The sequence below is a fragment of the Sinohyriopsis cumingii genome, chromosome 6, assembly GCF_028554795.1.
Source record: "Sinohyriopsis cumingii isolate HCF-2022 chromosome 6, ASM2855479v2, whole genome shotgun sequence".
In the NCBI taxonomy this organism is placed as follows: Eukaryota; Metazoa; Mollusca; class Bivalvia; order Unionida; family Unionidae; genus Sinohyriopsis; species Sinohyriopsis cumingii.
Genome location: NC_142966.1, coordinates 90,741,086 through 90,758,671, shown reverse-complemented (window position 1 = coordinate 90,758,671; position 17,586 = coordinate 90,741,086). Strand labels below are relative to the sequence as shown.

The 17,586-nt window shown below is 35.1% G+C and overlaps 1 protein-coding gene across 1 annotated transcript; it reads left to right on the top strand.

Moving 5' to 3' along the window:
* Positions 1 to 1,125: 1,125 nt before the first annotated feature.
* On the top strand, positions 1,126 to 14,329 carry LOC149797427 (ganglioside GM2 activator-like). Its single transcript, XM_089960411.1, has 5 exons — positions 1,126 to 1,346; positions 1,756 to 1,926; positions 4,873 to 5,043; positions 10,825 to 10,971; positions 14,039 to 14,329. Exons 1-4 carry the CDS (start codon positions 1,254 to 1,256, stop codon positions 10,960 to 10,962), a joined length of 573 nt encoding a protein of 190 aa, XP_089816537.1. The 5' UTR covers positions 1,126 to 1,253; the 3' UTR covers positions 10,963 to 10,971; positions 14,039 to 14,329.
* The last annotated feature ends 3,257 nt before the right edge of the window (positions 14,330 to 17,586 follow it).

Sequence of the window (17,586 nt, the reverse complement as noted above, 5' to 3'; positions counted from 1 at the left end):
AACTGACAACGAACATTGCGAAAATAGTATTTAGCTAGCCGAGCGCTTTCGACTCTTTAATGAGTCTTTTTCAAAGGCAAATACAAAACATAGACAAGACAAATAAATAAAACAGAAAAACGGTTATGTTTGCGAAACCTTACATGGCTTTTTCTACAGGAATTCAACCTTTTAACTTTATATTATGTGTAAATTAGTTTATTTCAGCTTCTTGCTGATACTGGAAAATATTTGTATTGACCTAGAAATTGATGAGCCATAGCGACATCTGTTACTCTATGTAAATTTATGTTAGCGCACACTATAACCCGGATATTTCATTGTTATAGTAGTCATATATATCAAGCAAATTTAGAGAATTATTTAAAAGAAAATGTGTCGGCCGCAAAAGATAATTTTATTTGTGCATGGTTGTCTTTTTCTAGTCCTCTTGGTTTAAACCGCTTTGTTTCAATGTTCTAAGGCGGCGTATCCAGTAAGATTCCTTTTCTTTCCTGGTTTTGGGATTCCAGTTGGGGTTGTGAGCAATTGCAATATGTGTTATACCACTGAAAGTGTGGCATGGGGAGGAGAAGTGTTCTGAGACCGGGCTTCTGTACAGTTTCTTCGTCATCCAATCAGATCTATGAAGGTTGGTCCTTTTGTGTAGCTTTTCAGTTTCTCCGACATAATGAAGGCTACCGATCTTACATGTGATGAGATAAATGACATTCTGTTTTGCAGGTTTGATTTGGACCATGTATGTTTAATTTTTTTCTAGTAAATGTGCTATACATACATACATACATACATACATATATATATATATATATATATATATATATATATATATATATATATATATATATATATATATATATATATATATATATATATATATATATATATATATCCAGTGATGCATATAATTTGAATACACGTCTGAAAGAAGGCGAAAACTGAAGCGATCATTTTTATTTCAAAGTCTGTAAATATTTTGTTAAGAAATTAAACACCAAAGTACGGTTAGATAAATATGCAGGGCATTCACATGACCCCTTTATTTTCAATGACGATACATTCCACCAATGACCAATTCAGACATGCCTGCTCACATTTGAATTCGCTGATAAACTATCTCAAGATTTACAGTCCAATAGGTCACGAGACTGTAAGGTTCCTTGTTGAGAGGCGTGAATTAAATTTGTTCACACTGTATCTATGTTGACTTTCTTGACGTTTATTGAAGAAACTTTTCATCATCAACGTTCAAGATGAAAACATATCTTCCTTGCATCTTTCTAATATTCAGCGCCGCTGCTAACAATGTTCAGTATTTTGAAGAAATTGAAGATAACAGAACACAGGTGAGTAAGAAATATATGTGCAATACAAGACAAATGTATCAAAGTTAATCGTTTCAGTCGCCATAAATGTTTCGAGAAAATTAAAGGTATTTTCTAGAATATTTGCGTAATGTTTCTTATAATTAATAGTAAGTACATTCAATTTTAGTCTAACAAAAAAAAAATTTAGCACTGGTTTTTTATATACTTGAGGTTTATGTTTAGTGGCAGTAGAAACGCAAAAATAAAAACTTTAACAAGTGCAATTATCCATTTTTGTCATGACCTCTCTCTCTCTATCTCTCTCTCTCTCTCTCTCTCACACACACACACACACACACACACACACACACACACACACTAAATAATCGTCTGACATATAGTTAATTGTGATAACTGTTTTATAATAAACATTTTTTTATTACTCCAGAGAGACCCTGTCCGATTGAAATCGTTTTCTTGGAGGAACTGTGGTGATCCATCTAAGTCCACGTTAGTGGCGAATAGCTTGACTGTGACCCCTGATCCCATTCAGACTCCGGGGTCAGTCAATATTGGGTTTCAATTAACAGCCAAATCTGACGTCAATGCACCTTTGCAGGTAGGTTGTACATTGTAGTAATCATTATTATACGCTAATTTCTTTTTCTCCGTTAAATTTACGTTGTCAGACTCGTGCAGTATTTTCCGACACCACACGGCTTCATACTTCACGACACGTGTGCGTAAAAATAGTATAGTGTATAAGGAACTACTTTGTAAACAAACCATGTATACTCGCGTGGTAGACTTTAGGTTCTGGTTAACTAGATTTATTTGTGAATGAACTAAACAAGCTGCCCCGTCTATTTGAAAATAGAGATGATAAAGTTAACGGTATGGACGAGTTCACTGAGTCACAAATGAAACCGTCAAACAAGCAATCGAAAGAACGTGATATTCGCAATGTCCTCAACAAACGTGAAAGACGCATTATTGAAAATACCATTCTGATCAATTAAACAGTTATTTAGAAGAAATATTCGTAACCTTCACAAATAGAATGGTTCAGATTATGAGCAGTGCTCTCTACAATCTTTTTAAAATAGCATGGAGAAACATATTTAGGTCAAAGGCCGCCGCATATATCTATCAGATACGTACCATTTTAAAAGTCAGTCAAAACACTAAATTCGAGAAAGAAAAAAAATGCAACTGAAGGTTTTGGTAGGAAACTGAGAGCCTCAGAGCCAATAAGCCAAGATGACGAAAAACTATTATTTCCGCTGGCTAAATGAACCGTCTCACAACAGTTGCTTTGCAATTTTCCCCTTTTAACTATTTTAATACCATATTAGGCTAGCATTAGAAAACAATGTATGATACAAGTCATACCTGGGGGCCCTCTTGCAAGTGACATGACATAACCATGTGTCTTTTTTGGCAGGTAATAAGAATGGTGATAAATAAACTTACATTTATGTACCCTGAACGTCCTCAGTTTCTATAATTTCTACTATATTTCCAACTGAAATCGCATTCTCCTTACTGAAACGATTCGCTGGGCGGTGCTATGTGCATAGGAATAGTGTTACTATGCATTGTTAAATCTAGGGTTGTGTATTTATTTTAAAACACAGGATAAATTCAAGTACTTTGTTTCTTGTAGTGTATTCCTTTATTATTAAGCCTCAGGTAGGAAAACGAAATGAATATATAATAAAAAGGTTACTGCATTTATATGGGGAAATATGAACTCGTATTTTCGGACTAATACTGTACTCCCAATTTCGTGCGATGTATTAAAATTACAGTACAGTTTCGTTGTGCATCAGGTTTTATATGACATGAGTAATGTCATTCGGATTTGAAGAACTTAGAAAGTACATTTTGAGGACTCTGAAAAACTCGTTCATATTTTCCCATACAAATGTAATAACTTAAAATTATTTATTCAACGTCCTCAATGAAACGTTTTGATATAAGTTTACTATGGACAGGCCCATTCTGAATCATTATTTAATCCATTAATACCTCAAGAATTTCAAGCCAAGACTTTCTCCATGCGAACCAAAATATTTGTAGTTTGGACAAATGTAACGACGAGAGTGCAGTGATATAACTGTTCTATATCTGGGAGACGGATGTGGCTATTTTGTATTTGTGAAACGAAGCAGTCGATTGAAGATGTGACGCGAACTCTCACGCAGGAAAAAAAAAATCTCTCTCCCTCCTTCCCCCACCCCCAGTTCATATAATGTGGTCTGAATAAAGATGAATTTACCCTTTCGTATGTTTAATTCATATTTCTGTTTTAAAAGGTAATTTAGACATTATAATTGCATGTAGTACTAAAAGTAATAAGAATTATTGACATACACACGTGGAATTTAAGCCATCATACAAATGTCAGGATTATTCAGTAAAAATAACAAATAGAGAAACAAATATGAGTAAAAATGTAAGTAATATTTGTAAATAATTAGTTATATTTTATATTACAATTAAAATATTACAACGTTTAATCAGATTTTAAAAAGAACAAATTTTTTGCTGTTGTTTTTGCTGTGCATTCCATTTCAAAATGCATTTTGATTGCAGTTTATATCTACTCAGCCAATATACTGACAGTTTTCATCCGATGTTTCAAGCCTTCACCATAATCTCCAGTAAATTTCATTATTCATCATTTTTTTATATCATATTCGTAGGAAACGTAAACCAGAAAATGAATGATTTACAGGGGCTGGTACAATTCGATATCGTTTTTAATTGATTATTAATCTTCAATCAAATATATGCACGAGGCAGGGCATTTCTTTGGCCCAGTCTTACACTATATAACATATTAAGAACCTCTGCGAAGAACAATTCTGTAATGGACTCGATGCCGGAATATCCTAGTAGTAAAAGTAGCATATGCTACGGGCCCCACACTTTCAAATGCCCCGCACTAAATGCTTTCAAGCTATCAATTACCTTCATGTAAATAATACTTCTACCGAAATATCCGACATATTTTTGTCGTATGATCTGGCTGTATGGCAAATGAAAATACAAATACTTTACTATGCAAGTTAAAAATGTATGTGTTTTAATATTTATGTGTTTTTTTTAATTTATTTTAGGTCCCCTGTATAACATACGCTACAGGCCCCACACTAGCTTAATCCGGCACTGAAAAGATTTATCTCTACAATGGCAGAAACCTCTTTTTTAAAAGAGTAACTCGAACTGGGACTAGTATCTTGCCAAAGCTCTACGTTGTGAAATTTTGGTACTAGAGCATAATATAGGCTTTTATATTGAAATCTTGATATGTTTATAAAATGTGCACGTTTTAGGCTCATATAAATGGACCTAATGGACCTAATGGAAGAATCGAACTGAATTTCGGTTGCAAAAGTCCAATTATCACAATATTATTAGGTGTATCCAAAACTTTAGCTTTTGTCCACGGTCTTATTGTGTTTCGACCAAATGTAATTATTTCAATGCACCATTTGATCACACGGATTTTATCGTTGTATTCTTGTGTTTTTAATATTATTGTTAATTTCTTATATAGGCTGATCTTGTCTTGTACAAAAAGCTTGATAACCAATGGGTAAAAATACCGTGCCTTGGTTTCCTGGGCTCGTGTCACTACGATGACCTGTGTGAACTCCTTAATATGATCACTGACTGTCCGGAACCAATCGTGTCTTCAGGGCTGAGCTGTTACTGCCCATTTAAAACGGTAACTCTTCAACTAAAACATTTTTCGGCCTTATCCGTCTCATGCAAGAAAAAGACTTCTGATTTAGACTAATACGTTCTCGGCCTTTTCCGTCGCATGCAAGAAAAAGACTTCTGATTTAGACTAATACGTCCTCGGCCTTTTCCGTCGCATGCTGGGAAAAGACCTTGGATGTAAATAGCAGCCATTTTCAGCTGCCCTCAACCTAGTGATTGATATTACTTCATAAAAATTTCACTTACGCTACAACGAATCGATGACGAATCATCGCCAATAGCCACGTAAGTAATAGTTTCAGTCCATTAAACAGAATGACTTCTTTAATTTCGAAAGTTGGAGGAATATCATTAGAAATGAATAGTGCATGTATCTCAGTGATTTTTTAAACGTCGTCGAGGGTTATTTTTAACACATATTCTTTATGAGGTATTGCTATTATTTGTACGTCTCGGCGGACGCACAAAAGTTACCAGGTTGGAAAGTATCACTACGATGACCCGGCAGTCTATTTAAGAGAGTCGATTATCACATAATCGGAACACTTTACATATAGTATGTGCAGTTTAATATTTTTGACATGCCAACATGTTAACCAATCTCTTTATCTGATTCTGATTGGGCCAAATAAGGATGACATTCTTGCGTTGTGTTCTGTTTACTGATTGGCTGCGACCGTGGAAATTTTTCTTATCCCGCATTCTGGAAGTTTTCTTTTTACTATTACTATCAACATTTTCAGGGCTATTTTTCAAATCAATTTGTCAAAGGGGTATTGGGGAAAAAAGAATACATTTTGTCGCAATATTGCCGATTTACCGCATAGGGGCCCGTTAAATTAAAACTACGGGTATCGGTCAATGGATAGAGGGTTAAGGGACATGTAACATAGATCTCACCCTCTGACACGCGTGGTTTAAATGTTAACTTATTTTGGAGTAAATACGATCACCTCAGTTTAGAAAAGAATGTGGACGTATAGTGGTCTCCCAAATGACAGAATGTTACCCAACCACGGCGTTTTTTACATGGTAAAAAATAGTTTCAACGAGCTAGTCGTTCTTATTATGTGATATAATTCCGACTCCAAAACAGTTGTGCAAGTCTGCTATACCTTTCCAAATCAAATAATGTAAATTTCCGATCGCAAATACATTAGAGTAAATCTGGAATTTCTGCAGGCATTATTCATCCGTTCACATGAATATCCAGTAACTGGAATGCTTTGTAGTGGAACTGACATACTTTGGTGGAAAAATTGTAAACAATCTCATCGAAATAGGGATATATGGCTTGACTAATCTAAACTAAGTCAACTAACTGTGTAACATCACATATGAATTTCCATGCTGTCATATTATGCTGTGTGAAATGTTATAATGATTTGGAAGTACAGCTGATCTTTGAATTATAATTGTGAACGAAAATTTACTTTTAAATTTTACTGGTTATAGAACTGCGTATTATTCATTTAACTAGCGTCTGATGCTATTTTGTACACGCAACAAATACAAGGTACATCGTCTGAGTCGGTATGAAATAATTTATTTCTTCTTTCTCTTTAAACTATTTGCATTAAAATAAAAACATTGTGATAATAAAATCTCAAATGGGTAATCATGTAATATTAAATTTATTAAAGTCGTTGAATACTGTCCAGCTTTTGCTTACCAGGGCTCGCATAAGCTGGACATTATTCAATTAGTTTCATAAAGTCAATATTAAATGATTATCCATTTCAGATCCTCTACAAAACGCACAATCGGGAAGAAACTAGGATGTTTTGATTGCTAAGATGTAAATAGTTGCCATTATGAATTGCGTTCAAGCCCGTCATTATTACTACGTCATAAATACCTTTATCACATAGTCGGTATAGTTTTCTTATAGTATGTGCAGTTTCGTACTTTTTATATTACCACATGGTAATATATATCACTTTATTTGACTCTGATTGGTCCCAGTAAGTCCATGAAATTAGTGTGCAGTATTCTCTTTACTGACTGGTTGTGATCGTGAGAAAACTTTTTAACCCCGCCTTTTGCTTCATTTTGTTTTGAATTAAAATTTTGGCCGCCATACTGTGATTCGATTCGCGAAAGGGATTTGGGGGGTGGGGGTGGAAATGGTCTTGTCTGTTTCAATATGGCCAATTTACCCTCAAAGGAGACTGTTATGTCATGAATATGTCATGAATAACAATATCATCATATGAAAAATGGATAAAACCATAAGATAAGAACAATACCAAGAAGTAAAGCTAAGGGTATTGCTCAGATGATGGCGGATCGCGGAGTGGGGGAGGAAGGGGTGATATATCTGCAACATAGAAATAGAATCCACCCTAAAAATAAGCGTGGTTGAAATGTTAACGTACAGAAATAAATAAACTCGCCTCTGTTAACGGAAGAATGTGGGTATAAACCGGTATGCCAACTGACTGAACTTCATCCAACGACAGCATCTTTACGTAGTAAATATGCGAAGTAAATCCGACTAAAAAAGAAATTTGTTTACGTCTTCTGTACAGTCTATTGTTCCAAATTAAATACTGCAAATATCCGGTCACAAATACATTACATTAAATATAGGAATTTATGCATCCAATAATTCTATTTCCACATGAAAATCGCAACAATGTAATGTTTAGTTTTCAAAGTTTCATATTACGCGCAACATGTACTCTGGGCTTACTGTGTACCGTATCAAACAATGTGGCATCACATGGTATTGATAATTCTGGTTTGAAAAATGATTTTGTCGTTATAAAATGCAGTGGCGTCACTAGGGTTGGTGTCAGTGCGGTAACTCATGATGTCACCCCAATGGACCTCCTTCCTGCACAAAAATTCTAAATTTTTATAGACAGTCATGTGTCACCCCCATGGAACACTTCCTGCACAGAAGTCGAAACTTTTATAGACAGTCATTTGGGTGTCCCCCCCCCCTCTGATGGACACTTGTTCTTTAATTTATAGTTGGGTTTTTTAAAAGTACAATCTACTTCTACAAGTTCAACTGGGACTTTATTTTATGCACAACAAATGAAAGGTGCACCGTCTATAAGAATGAACGAAATTATTCATTCTTCTTTCTATCTAAATAATTTCCACTGAAATATAAACTATGTGATGAAAAGAATCTCAGATGGGTAATGATTTAATATTGAATTTATGAAACTCGCTATACATGGCGGCCAGTATGCAAGGTGGAGGAAGAACCCGGGAAAACACCGGCAATAACCATCGACCCACGAGAAGCTACTGGCAAGCTTTCTCACATACTCACATTGGCCGAACCCGAGACTTGGACCCACGCAGACAGAGGTGAGACGGCAGTGATCCGTAACGATGAGAGCTTTAGACCACTCGGCCACTGGGGACCCGGCCTAACTCATTAGAGCGTCCACCGCTGACGAAGTATTTAATATATTTAATATGATATGAATATGCATATCGAGATCGACAATCTTGACGATATTAATATGAATATGCATATCGAGATCGACAATCTTGACGATATTAATATGAATATACATATCGAGATCAACAATCTTGACGATATTGATATGAATATACATATCGAGATCAACAATCTTGACGATATTGATAGGAATATACATATCGAGATCAACAATCTTGACGATATTGATATGAATATACATATCGAGATCAACAATCTTGACGATATTGATATGAATATACATATCGAGATCAACAATCTTGACGATATTAATATGAATATACATATCGAGATCAACAATCTTGACGATATTGATATGAATATACATATCGAGATCGACAATCTTGACGATATGCATTTCATTCACATTTTACTTTCTTCAACTAACTTAGCAAATATCAATTTTAAGTTCACGTAATTTCATTAAACACTTATAATTTAATTCTGCAGTTTCCGGGTTTGTTGAAGTCACATAGATATTTAAAACAAGTTATTTATTTTATATAACTGCAAACGTTTCTGAAATCTAAACGTCATCATCTGTATCAAGTAATTATTTCTTCAGCACACACACACACACACCGTTATTTACACAGGGATTTCTGAGTGTGTTAAATACCAAACTGACTCCTGAATCGAACCTTAGAAGTTTAAATTAACTCTTCAGCACACACACATACACACACACGATCATATTCACCTCACTTTCATAGACTTATCATATAAATATCAGCGACTTAAGGGAGCGTTAAGATCAGAATGACTAAATCTGCTGCCGTAAATTATATTTTCGACATTTTGTAAACTAGTTTACCCTATATCTGACAACAAAGAAAGACCGATTCAGCAATGCGTCACAGCAATGCATTATAGCGTGTTAATTACCTATGCCAGGTGCTAAGGCGAAACAACTTCCTAGAGACACGAACGGACTTGAGTTGATTGGTTTCAGTACAAAACACAGGTACTCGACGCGAGCTTGATGTTGAAAAAGAAAAAATAATAATAATCTAAATCAAAAAATCATGAAGAGTGACAAAAATACCTTAGATTACCTCCATGACCCGTTCTGACATAGGACCCTCTCTATCATAATATATAAGAGAGAAGGTACGGAACTTCCAAATACTTCATTCCACACATGACCCTATATTTCCTTCTGCTATTTCCGTTTTTAAGGCACACGACCAAACTGCATGGCTTGTTTTACTCCTGAGATAATTTTCTATCCATCAAGCCATCATTGACTTTTCTGCGTTGTACCAAACTGAAGTTACAGGCTCCGAAACGTACGATTTTCGCATTTTTTTCGTTTTTTACAAGTGCGTGCACATGTAAAAACCGCTAGATGTACAATGTTTTCAACTCTATGGTGCATCCCTTCTTGAATTACAGAATAGTGGTAGATGCAAAAGTAAGTTTTTACTTACCATTAACTCTAGTTAACTTTAGGAATCCTGTTCTATGCAAGAATTAGACATTGTCTTCTTCAATGCACATGCATTATATACATCCGACTCTATTTTCAAAATAGGTAAACTATGCGGCACACACGTCAACGCCGAAATATGATTGGCTCAAAAAGGTATACTTATTATCACATGAGCTCGGACTTTTCTCAGAGTAAAAAATCGCACGTTTCGGAGCCCGTAACTTCAGTTTAGTACATCGCAGAAAAGTCAATAATGGCTTAATGGACAGAAAGATGTCTCAGGAGTAAAACAAGCCATATAGTATGGTATTGTGCGTTAAAAAACGGAAATAGCAGAAGGAAATCGAGGGTCATGGGTGGAATGAAGTATTTGGAAGTTCCATAACTTCTCTCTTATATATTATGATAGAGAGGGTCCTATGTCAGAACAGGTCATGGGGGTAATCTAAGGTATTTTTGTCACTGTTTGATTTTGTTCCTTAAGAATTACTTATATTTTCTCAACATCAAGCTCGCGTCGAGCACCTGTGGTACAAAATAATTTTCATCTCTGACAGGTAATACGGTCTCTATTTATTTGTTCTAGTCCACAAGGTTAGCATTTATCTTTCTACGTGTTTAAGTTATGTAGGTGCACACAATCAAGCGTCGCGTGGTATGAGGGAAATTTTTTATTTATTTTCACATGTAGAGTTATAAGTTATTCACATGTGGAAACATAGGAACGAAAAAAATATGAAAATTATTGTACCAATAAGTTTCTTTTTTCACACCAAAGTATATAATAATTAGCAGTAGTAGTGGAAGAAGCAGCAGCGGTTGTTTTTGCTACAGTTGTTATTGTTGAGATCATTGTCGCCGTCGTCATCAGTTTACTTATTTTCTTCAAGGGAAACTACAATATGCCTTCATCTGAGTTTGATATAAACACGGAGGTGGCAAGTGGGGACTACCATGCGGTAGGTAACGCATCAACTAATGGAATACCCGTAGGCTGCCTCGACCTGTATCTCAGCTTTTCGGAGTGAAAACGTGAGGTAAGAAGCTAGACATTCATTTCTTGCTAATGACACGTATTGGTGCTATTGTTACAAACTTAGAATGTAGTTGGAATGGTAGTGTACTTTACACCAAATCAAATATCTGCTCATTTTCAAGGAATGTTGTGCCAAATATGATCCCCTTCCCTAAATTCCCGTAGAACGAGTGTCAAGCCGAATATGATCGCCATCCCTAAATCATCGTATAATGACTATCACGACAAATATGACCACCATCCCTAAAGCATCGTAGAATGACTGTCATGTCGAATATGATCAACATCTTTAAATTACCGCAGAATGACTGTCAAGTCAAATATGGTCAACATCTCATAATCATTGTATAATGACTATCACGACGAATATGACCACCATCCCTAAAGCATCGTAGAATGACTGTCATGTCGAACATGATCAACATCTTTAAATTACCGCAGAATGACTGTCAAGTCAAATATGGTCAACATCTCATAATCATCGTATAATGACTATCACGACGAATATGACCACCATCTTTAAATTACCGCAGAATGACTGTCAAGTCAAATATGGTCAACATCTCATAAATCATCGTAGTAATAGTATAACTGTCATGTAGAATATGATCACGATCCCTAAATCATCCTAGAATTACTGTCACGCCGAATATGATCACTATCCTTAAATTACCGTAGAATGACTGTCATGCCGAAAATGACCCCCATCCCGAAATCACTGCAGAGTGATTCACGCAGAATATGATCACCATTCATAAATCATCGTAGAGTGGCTGTCATGCCGAATATGATTACCATCCTTAAATTATCGTAGAATGACTGTCATGTCGAATATGATCACGATCCCTAAATTATCGTAGAATGATTCACGCTGAATATGATCACCATCCCTAAATCATCGTAGAATGACTGTCACGCCGAATATGATCAAGATTCCCTAAAGCATCGCCGAATGACTGTCATGTCAAATATGATCAACATCTTTAAATTACCGCAGAATGACTGTCGTGTCAAATATGATCTGCATCCCTTAATCATCAAATAATGACTGTCAGGCCGAATATGATCACCATCCATAAATCATCGTAGTATGACTGTCATGTCAAATATGATCACCATCCTTAAATTACTGCAGAATGACTGTCATGTCAAATATGGTCAACATCCCTAAAGCATCGTAGAATGACTGTCAGGCCGAATATAATCACCATCCATAAATCATCGTAGTATGACTGTCATGTAGAATATAATCGCCATCCTTAAATCATCGTAGTATGACTGTCATGTCAAATATGATCAACATCCTTAAATTACCGCAGAATGACTCTTGTCAAATATGGTCTGCATCCCTTAATCATCATATAATGACTGTCAGGCCGAATATGATCACCATTGATAAATCATCGTAGTATGACTGTCATGTAAAATATAATCACCATCCTTAAATTATCATAGAATGACTGTCATGTCAAATATTATCACGATCCCTAAATCTTCGTAGAATGACTCTCACGCCAAATATAATCACCATCCTTAAATTACCGTAGAAAGACTGGCATGCCAAAAATGATCACCATCCCTAAAGCATCGCAGAATGACTGTCACGCCGAATATGATCACCATCCCTAAAGCATCGCAGAATGACTGTCATGTCAAATATGATCACCGTCCCTAAAGCATCTTATAATGATTGTCACGCCCAATTTGATAACCATCCCTAAATCATCGTAGAATGACTGTCATGTCGAATATGATCACCATCCCTAAATCATCGTAGAATGAATGTCATGCCGAATATAACCACCATCTTTAAATTATTTTAGAATGACTGTCACGCCGAATAATATCACCATCCTTAAATTATCGTAGACTGTTAAAAACAGAACCTGGCTGAAACACAGGCAGATGGAAAACACACGGACGGACATGACTTATTACAATATATTCCCAAAGGTGCGAACATAAAAACCGCACTTTCAAGTGACCGTATACAAACACCATGATATCTTCGACAGGTAATCGTGATAAGCTTTTTATGTGTTTATATATATATATATATATATATATATATATATATATATATATATATATATATATATATATATATCCTAGCCAAAAAGCAAAATTTTTCCCTGGCATTTTCATGACTGGATCTCCAATTCAAATGTTTGTGCACGGCAACTATTTTTGTAAAAATGGCGGCATTCTATAAAGAAATTCCTCCTCAAATGTTTTTTTAGAATACTTTGGTTTTTTTAAAATCAGTTTGGCAGTCAACCCGAGATGATTCAGGTTGTGTATCTGTGTGCGTTTTTTTCTTCTTCTGTCTTTTATTTTTAACATAAATTGTGAAGCGGATTGGAAGCGAACGAAATGCGTGCAAATCGCACGTCATTAAACCTCATGCGGTTATTCTCGGATTACGGGACTGCTGAGCAGTTACGATTGTGTCTAAGCCGGAAGTCAAGTTTTGACCTATAATTAATAAATGCTTTGACTGCAGTGGGATTTACCATATGAGATGCTTGACTTTTGAAGGTGGTTTTATGTGTCACACACAAGTGTTTTGGTTGAATCTGTTCAGTGTTTTGAGAGTATAATCATTTTTATGTTGAAAAAAAAAGAAATATGCAGTTTTGCAATATCTAGATCTTACTGAAACAAAATCAAGGTTTCTTGTCAAATGTTTCATGACTATCGTTCTCTACCGGTCATCCGTCTTCTTTCTTTCTTTCTTTCTTTCTTTCTTTCTTTCTTTCTTGTGGAAGGTGCACAAGATAAAAAAAAAGAAACGAAGCAAAGAAACAATAACAACCGCTGCTTCTCTAAGATTATATTGAATGGTTCAATAACGTATTTCAAGAAAAAATTAAAATAATAACAATCCGATGTACTTTTGAACCCATATTTGTTTCAGGGGTCAAATCTATAGACCCTCAGCTTCGGGGACTCAATCGGCTTAAAGTCGGAGATTTGGTATGTGGTCACAGATGCGGCACATAGAATATGCTTTCTATGCAATATATACATTATTTAAAATTTATTTAACTGAAAATATTTTTTTTCAGATGTCATGGAAACTGAAAAGCATCAACTAGAATTCATCCAAGTGAATTACTACGCAGCTGCCCAACTCTTTTTACGGACTTTTTCAAGCATATTTAAAGCGCTTTGAATTTTGGCTATATTTTAACACCAGTCCTAAGATGTCTAAGTTCTCCTCCTTTAATATTTGCTCTGCTACCATAAACTAACCAAACTATCTACTACAGTTTTGTAGGATGTACTCTTTCTTCAGTTAAAATATACTGGCAGGATAAACAATCCAGATCCTTCTTGTACATAATTGTTGTATTTGATAACTTTCTTTATCAATTGCTTTATCTCATGTATTCTCTGTAATCCTTAAAAAATTTTTTATAAAACCCTATGCTAAACGTTTTTGCTTTTTAGTGATTAATTTCAATGGCAAACTTATACTCTATGATAGAATAAGGTTTTCACTTTCCTGTCAAAAATTATTTGCAACATTAAATTCGGATGTCGATAACGGATCTTCTGTGTAAAATTACGAATATAATTTGAAAATCTAGTGTATTGTTTGTAACATTTAAAACAAGAAACATCAATTGCAACATTAATCTTTGGATGTTTAATTAAATTTCATTTTTAAATTGTGGTATTGTTTGCATTGGCTATCGGATATCCACCATCTTGAAAAACACGTCCAATCTTGAGGCTCTATGGCTGTATTATTACGACAGAAGTTCCGTCCTAACTATGTAATGCTGTTAATATCATCACAGCAAAGTAGACACTGCAAAAACAATCCAAATGTTTTCCAAAAGCTAGTGACGTACATTGTTAGCATGGTTTTGTTAGACTGGAGCAAAGATGGCCAAAATACCTCCCGTGGGCCATATCCGGTCCGTGACCTGGTTTTATCGATTAATTTACATCATACGGCGTGTCTTTAAAAGTCAACTTGTCCGGTTCGCGCCATGGAGGAACTTGCCTAGGCCTGGACTGATGCGGGTAGGTCTGTCCGTGTGGATAACCAGGTGTGATAAATTGCAGTAATAATTATAAATGATTATTATTAAATAATAGATTAATAATTCAAAGGTAATTCAAACTTTCTTTGCAAACGTAAACACTCATGATAAATGTCATAATCGTTGTGCTATCTGAACTGTATGGCCTTTCAAGGAAACAGACTATACCTGAGCAAAACTTTAATGTGCCGCCTTAAACGTCATTATTGCCTGCGTGTATGGTTTTAGTTTTAAAAAGCAGTTGCCTTATCAGCTCCACATTTATCTCGAGAACTGAGGACGTAACATCTTCAATACGAGGACTAAAATGTTGCAACAGAATGTATATTCAACAATTGGTACCAAAATTATCATTCCTGGTGTCTTCGCACCATAAAGAAGCAATAACTGCTTCCAAAAATAATACCAAAATCCGAAGAGTTAATATATTCATCACAAAAATTCTGTTTGTGAAGGAAAATCTGTAATTTAAGTTCTGAGTTTGTAATCGTTGGCCGTTTCCACCGCCAACAATTTATAAATTTAAATTTCGAGCAAAGTTTTAGTTCATATCTGATGCTTTGTGTGAAATGACAAATTATATTCGTATTTGATAATTTATATTGCGGTTAGTCTGACGTCATCTATCTGGTTAATGATATTTTGTCTGTAATGAAATGGCCATTTCCAGAAATCACGTGCATGTGGAAGGAGATTGCCTACATCCCCAGCGCTAGTTAATAAATATACCCATTCAAAATGAAAACTGAGCAAGCAAACATTGCTGCAGTTTCATGGCGTATCAGATCTACATACATGGACCTCCGTAGGAATTTCCGGGGGGGGGGGGGCCAAAATCAAAGGACCAGGATAATGCTGATACAATAAAGGTTTAGAAAAGAGAAGGGACGCCCATGTCTACATCATTTACACATTGGCGAAATTAATGCTTTTGTCGGCGTGAATAACTTAACTGTTTTGTATGCTACAAATTTCCTGTATTTAATAGCGTTTTACGTCAGTGATCTAACTAGAACATTTATGGAGTTGTTTAAGATGTTCGTTTTCTTCCAAGACATTTGGGTATTTTTGCCTGATGCTGTCGTCAGTCAGATATTTAAAGCTGCTTATTAACCTGGCTCCGGTTTTAATAGATATCTTAAGTTCTCCCTCAGCGACAAATCTGGAATCAAGCGGTCGGATTTTATTTGATCCTAAGGTCAACCAATCAGTTTGCTAGGTTCTATCGCTTGTTTCAAACCATGTGTTTTAATTATATAAGTTAGCGTTTAAAAACATCCCAGCAAGTAATCCAAAATAAGACCCAACTATATCATACATGACCAATTGGATATACCATACATAACCAATTGGATATACCATACACAACCAATTGGATATATCATACATAACCAACTGGATATACCATACACAACCAATTAGATATACCATACACAACCAAATGGGTATACCATACAAAACCAATTAGATATACCATACACAACCAATTAGATATACCATACATAACCAACTGGATATACCATACACAACCAATTAAATATACCATACACAACCAATTGGATATACCATACACAACCAAATCGATATAACATACACAACCAATTACATATACCATACACAACCAATTAGATATACCATACATAACCAACTGGATATACCATACACAACCAATTAGAAATACCATACACAACCAAAAGGATATACCATACATAACCAACTGGATATACCATACACAACCAATTAGATATACTATACACAACCAAATCGATATACCATACATAACCAAAAGGGTATACCATACACAACCAAATCGATATACCATACACAACCAAAAGGGTATACTATAACAACCAATTAGATATATCATACACATCCAATTGGATATACCATACACAACCAATTAGATATATCATACACAACCAAAAGGGTATACCATAACAACCAATTAGATATGTCATACACAACCAATTGGATATACCATACACAACCAATTAGATATACCATACACAACCAAATCGATATACGATACGTAACCAAAAGGGTATACCATACACAACCAAATGGATATACCATACACAACCAAAAAGGTATACCATAACAACCAATTAGATATATCATACACAACCAATTGGATATACCATACACAACCAATTAGATATATCATACACAACCAAAAGGGTATACCATAATAACCAATTAGATATGTCATACACAACCAACTGGATATACCATACACAACCAATTAGATATATCATACACAACCAATTAGATATACCATACACAACCAAATCGATATACCATACATAACCAAAAGGGTATACCATACACAACCAAATCGATATACCATACACAACCAAAAGGCTATACCATACTCAACCAATTAGATATATCATACACAACCAATTGGATATATCATACACAACCAATTGGATATATCATACACAACCAATTGGATATACCATACACAACCAAAAGGATGTACCATACTCAACCAATTAACTATATCATACACAACCAATTAGATATATCATACACAACCAATTAGATATATCATACACAAC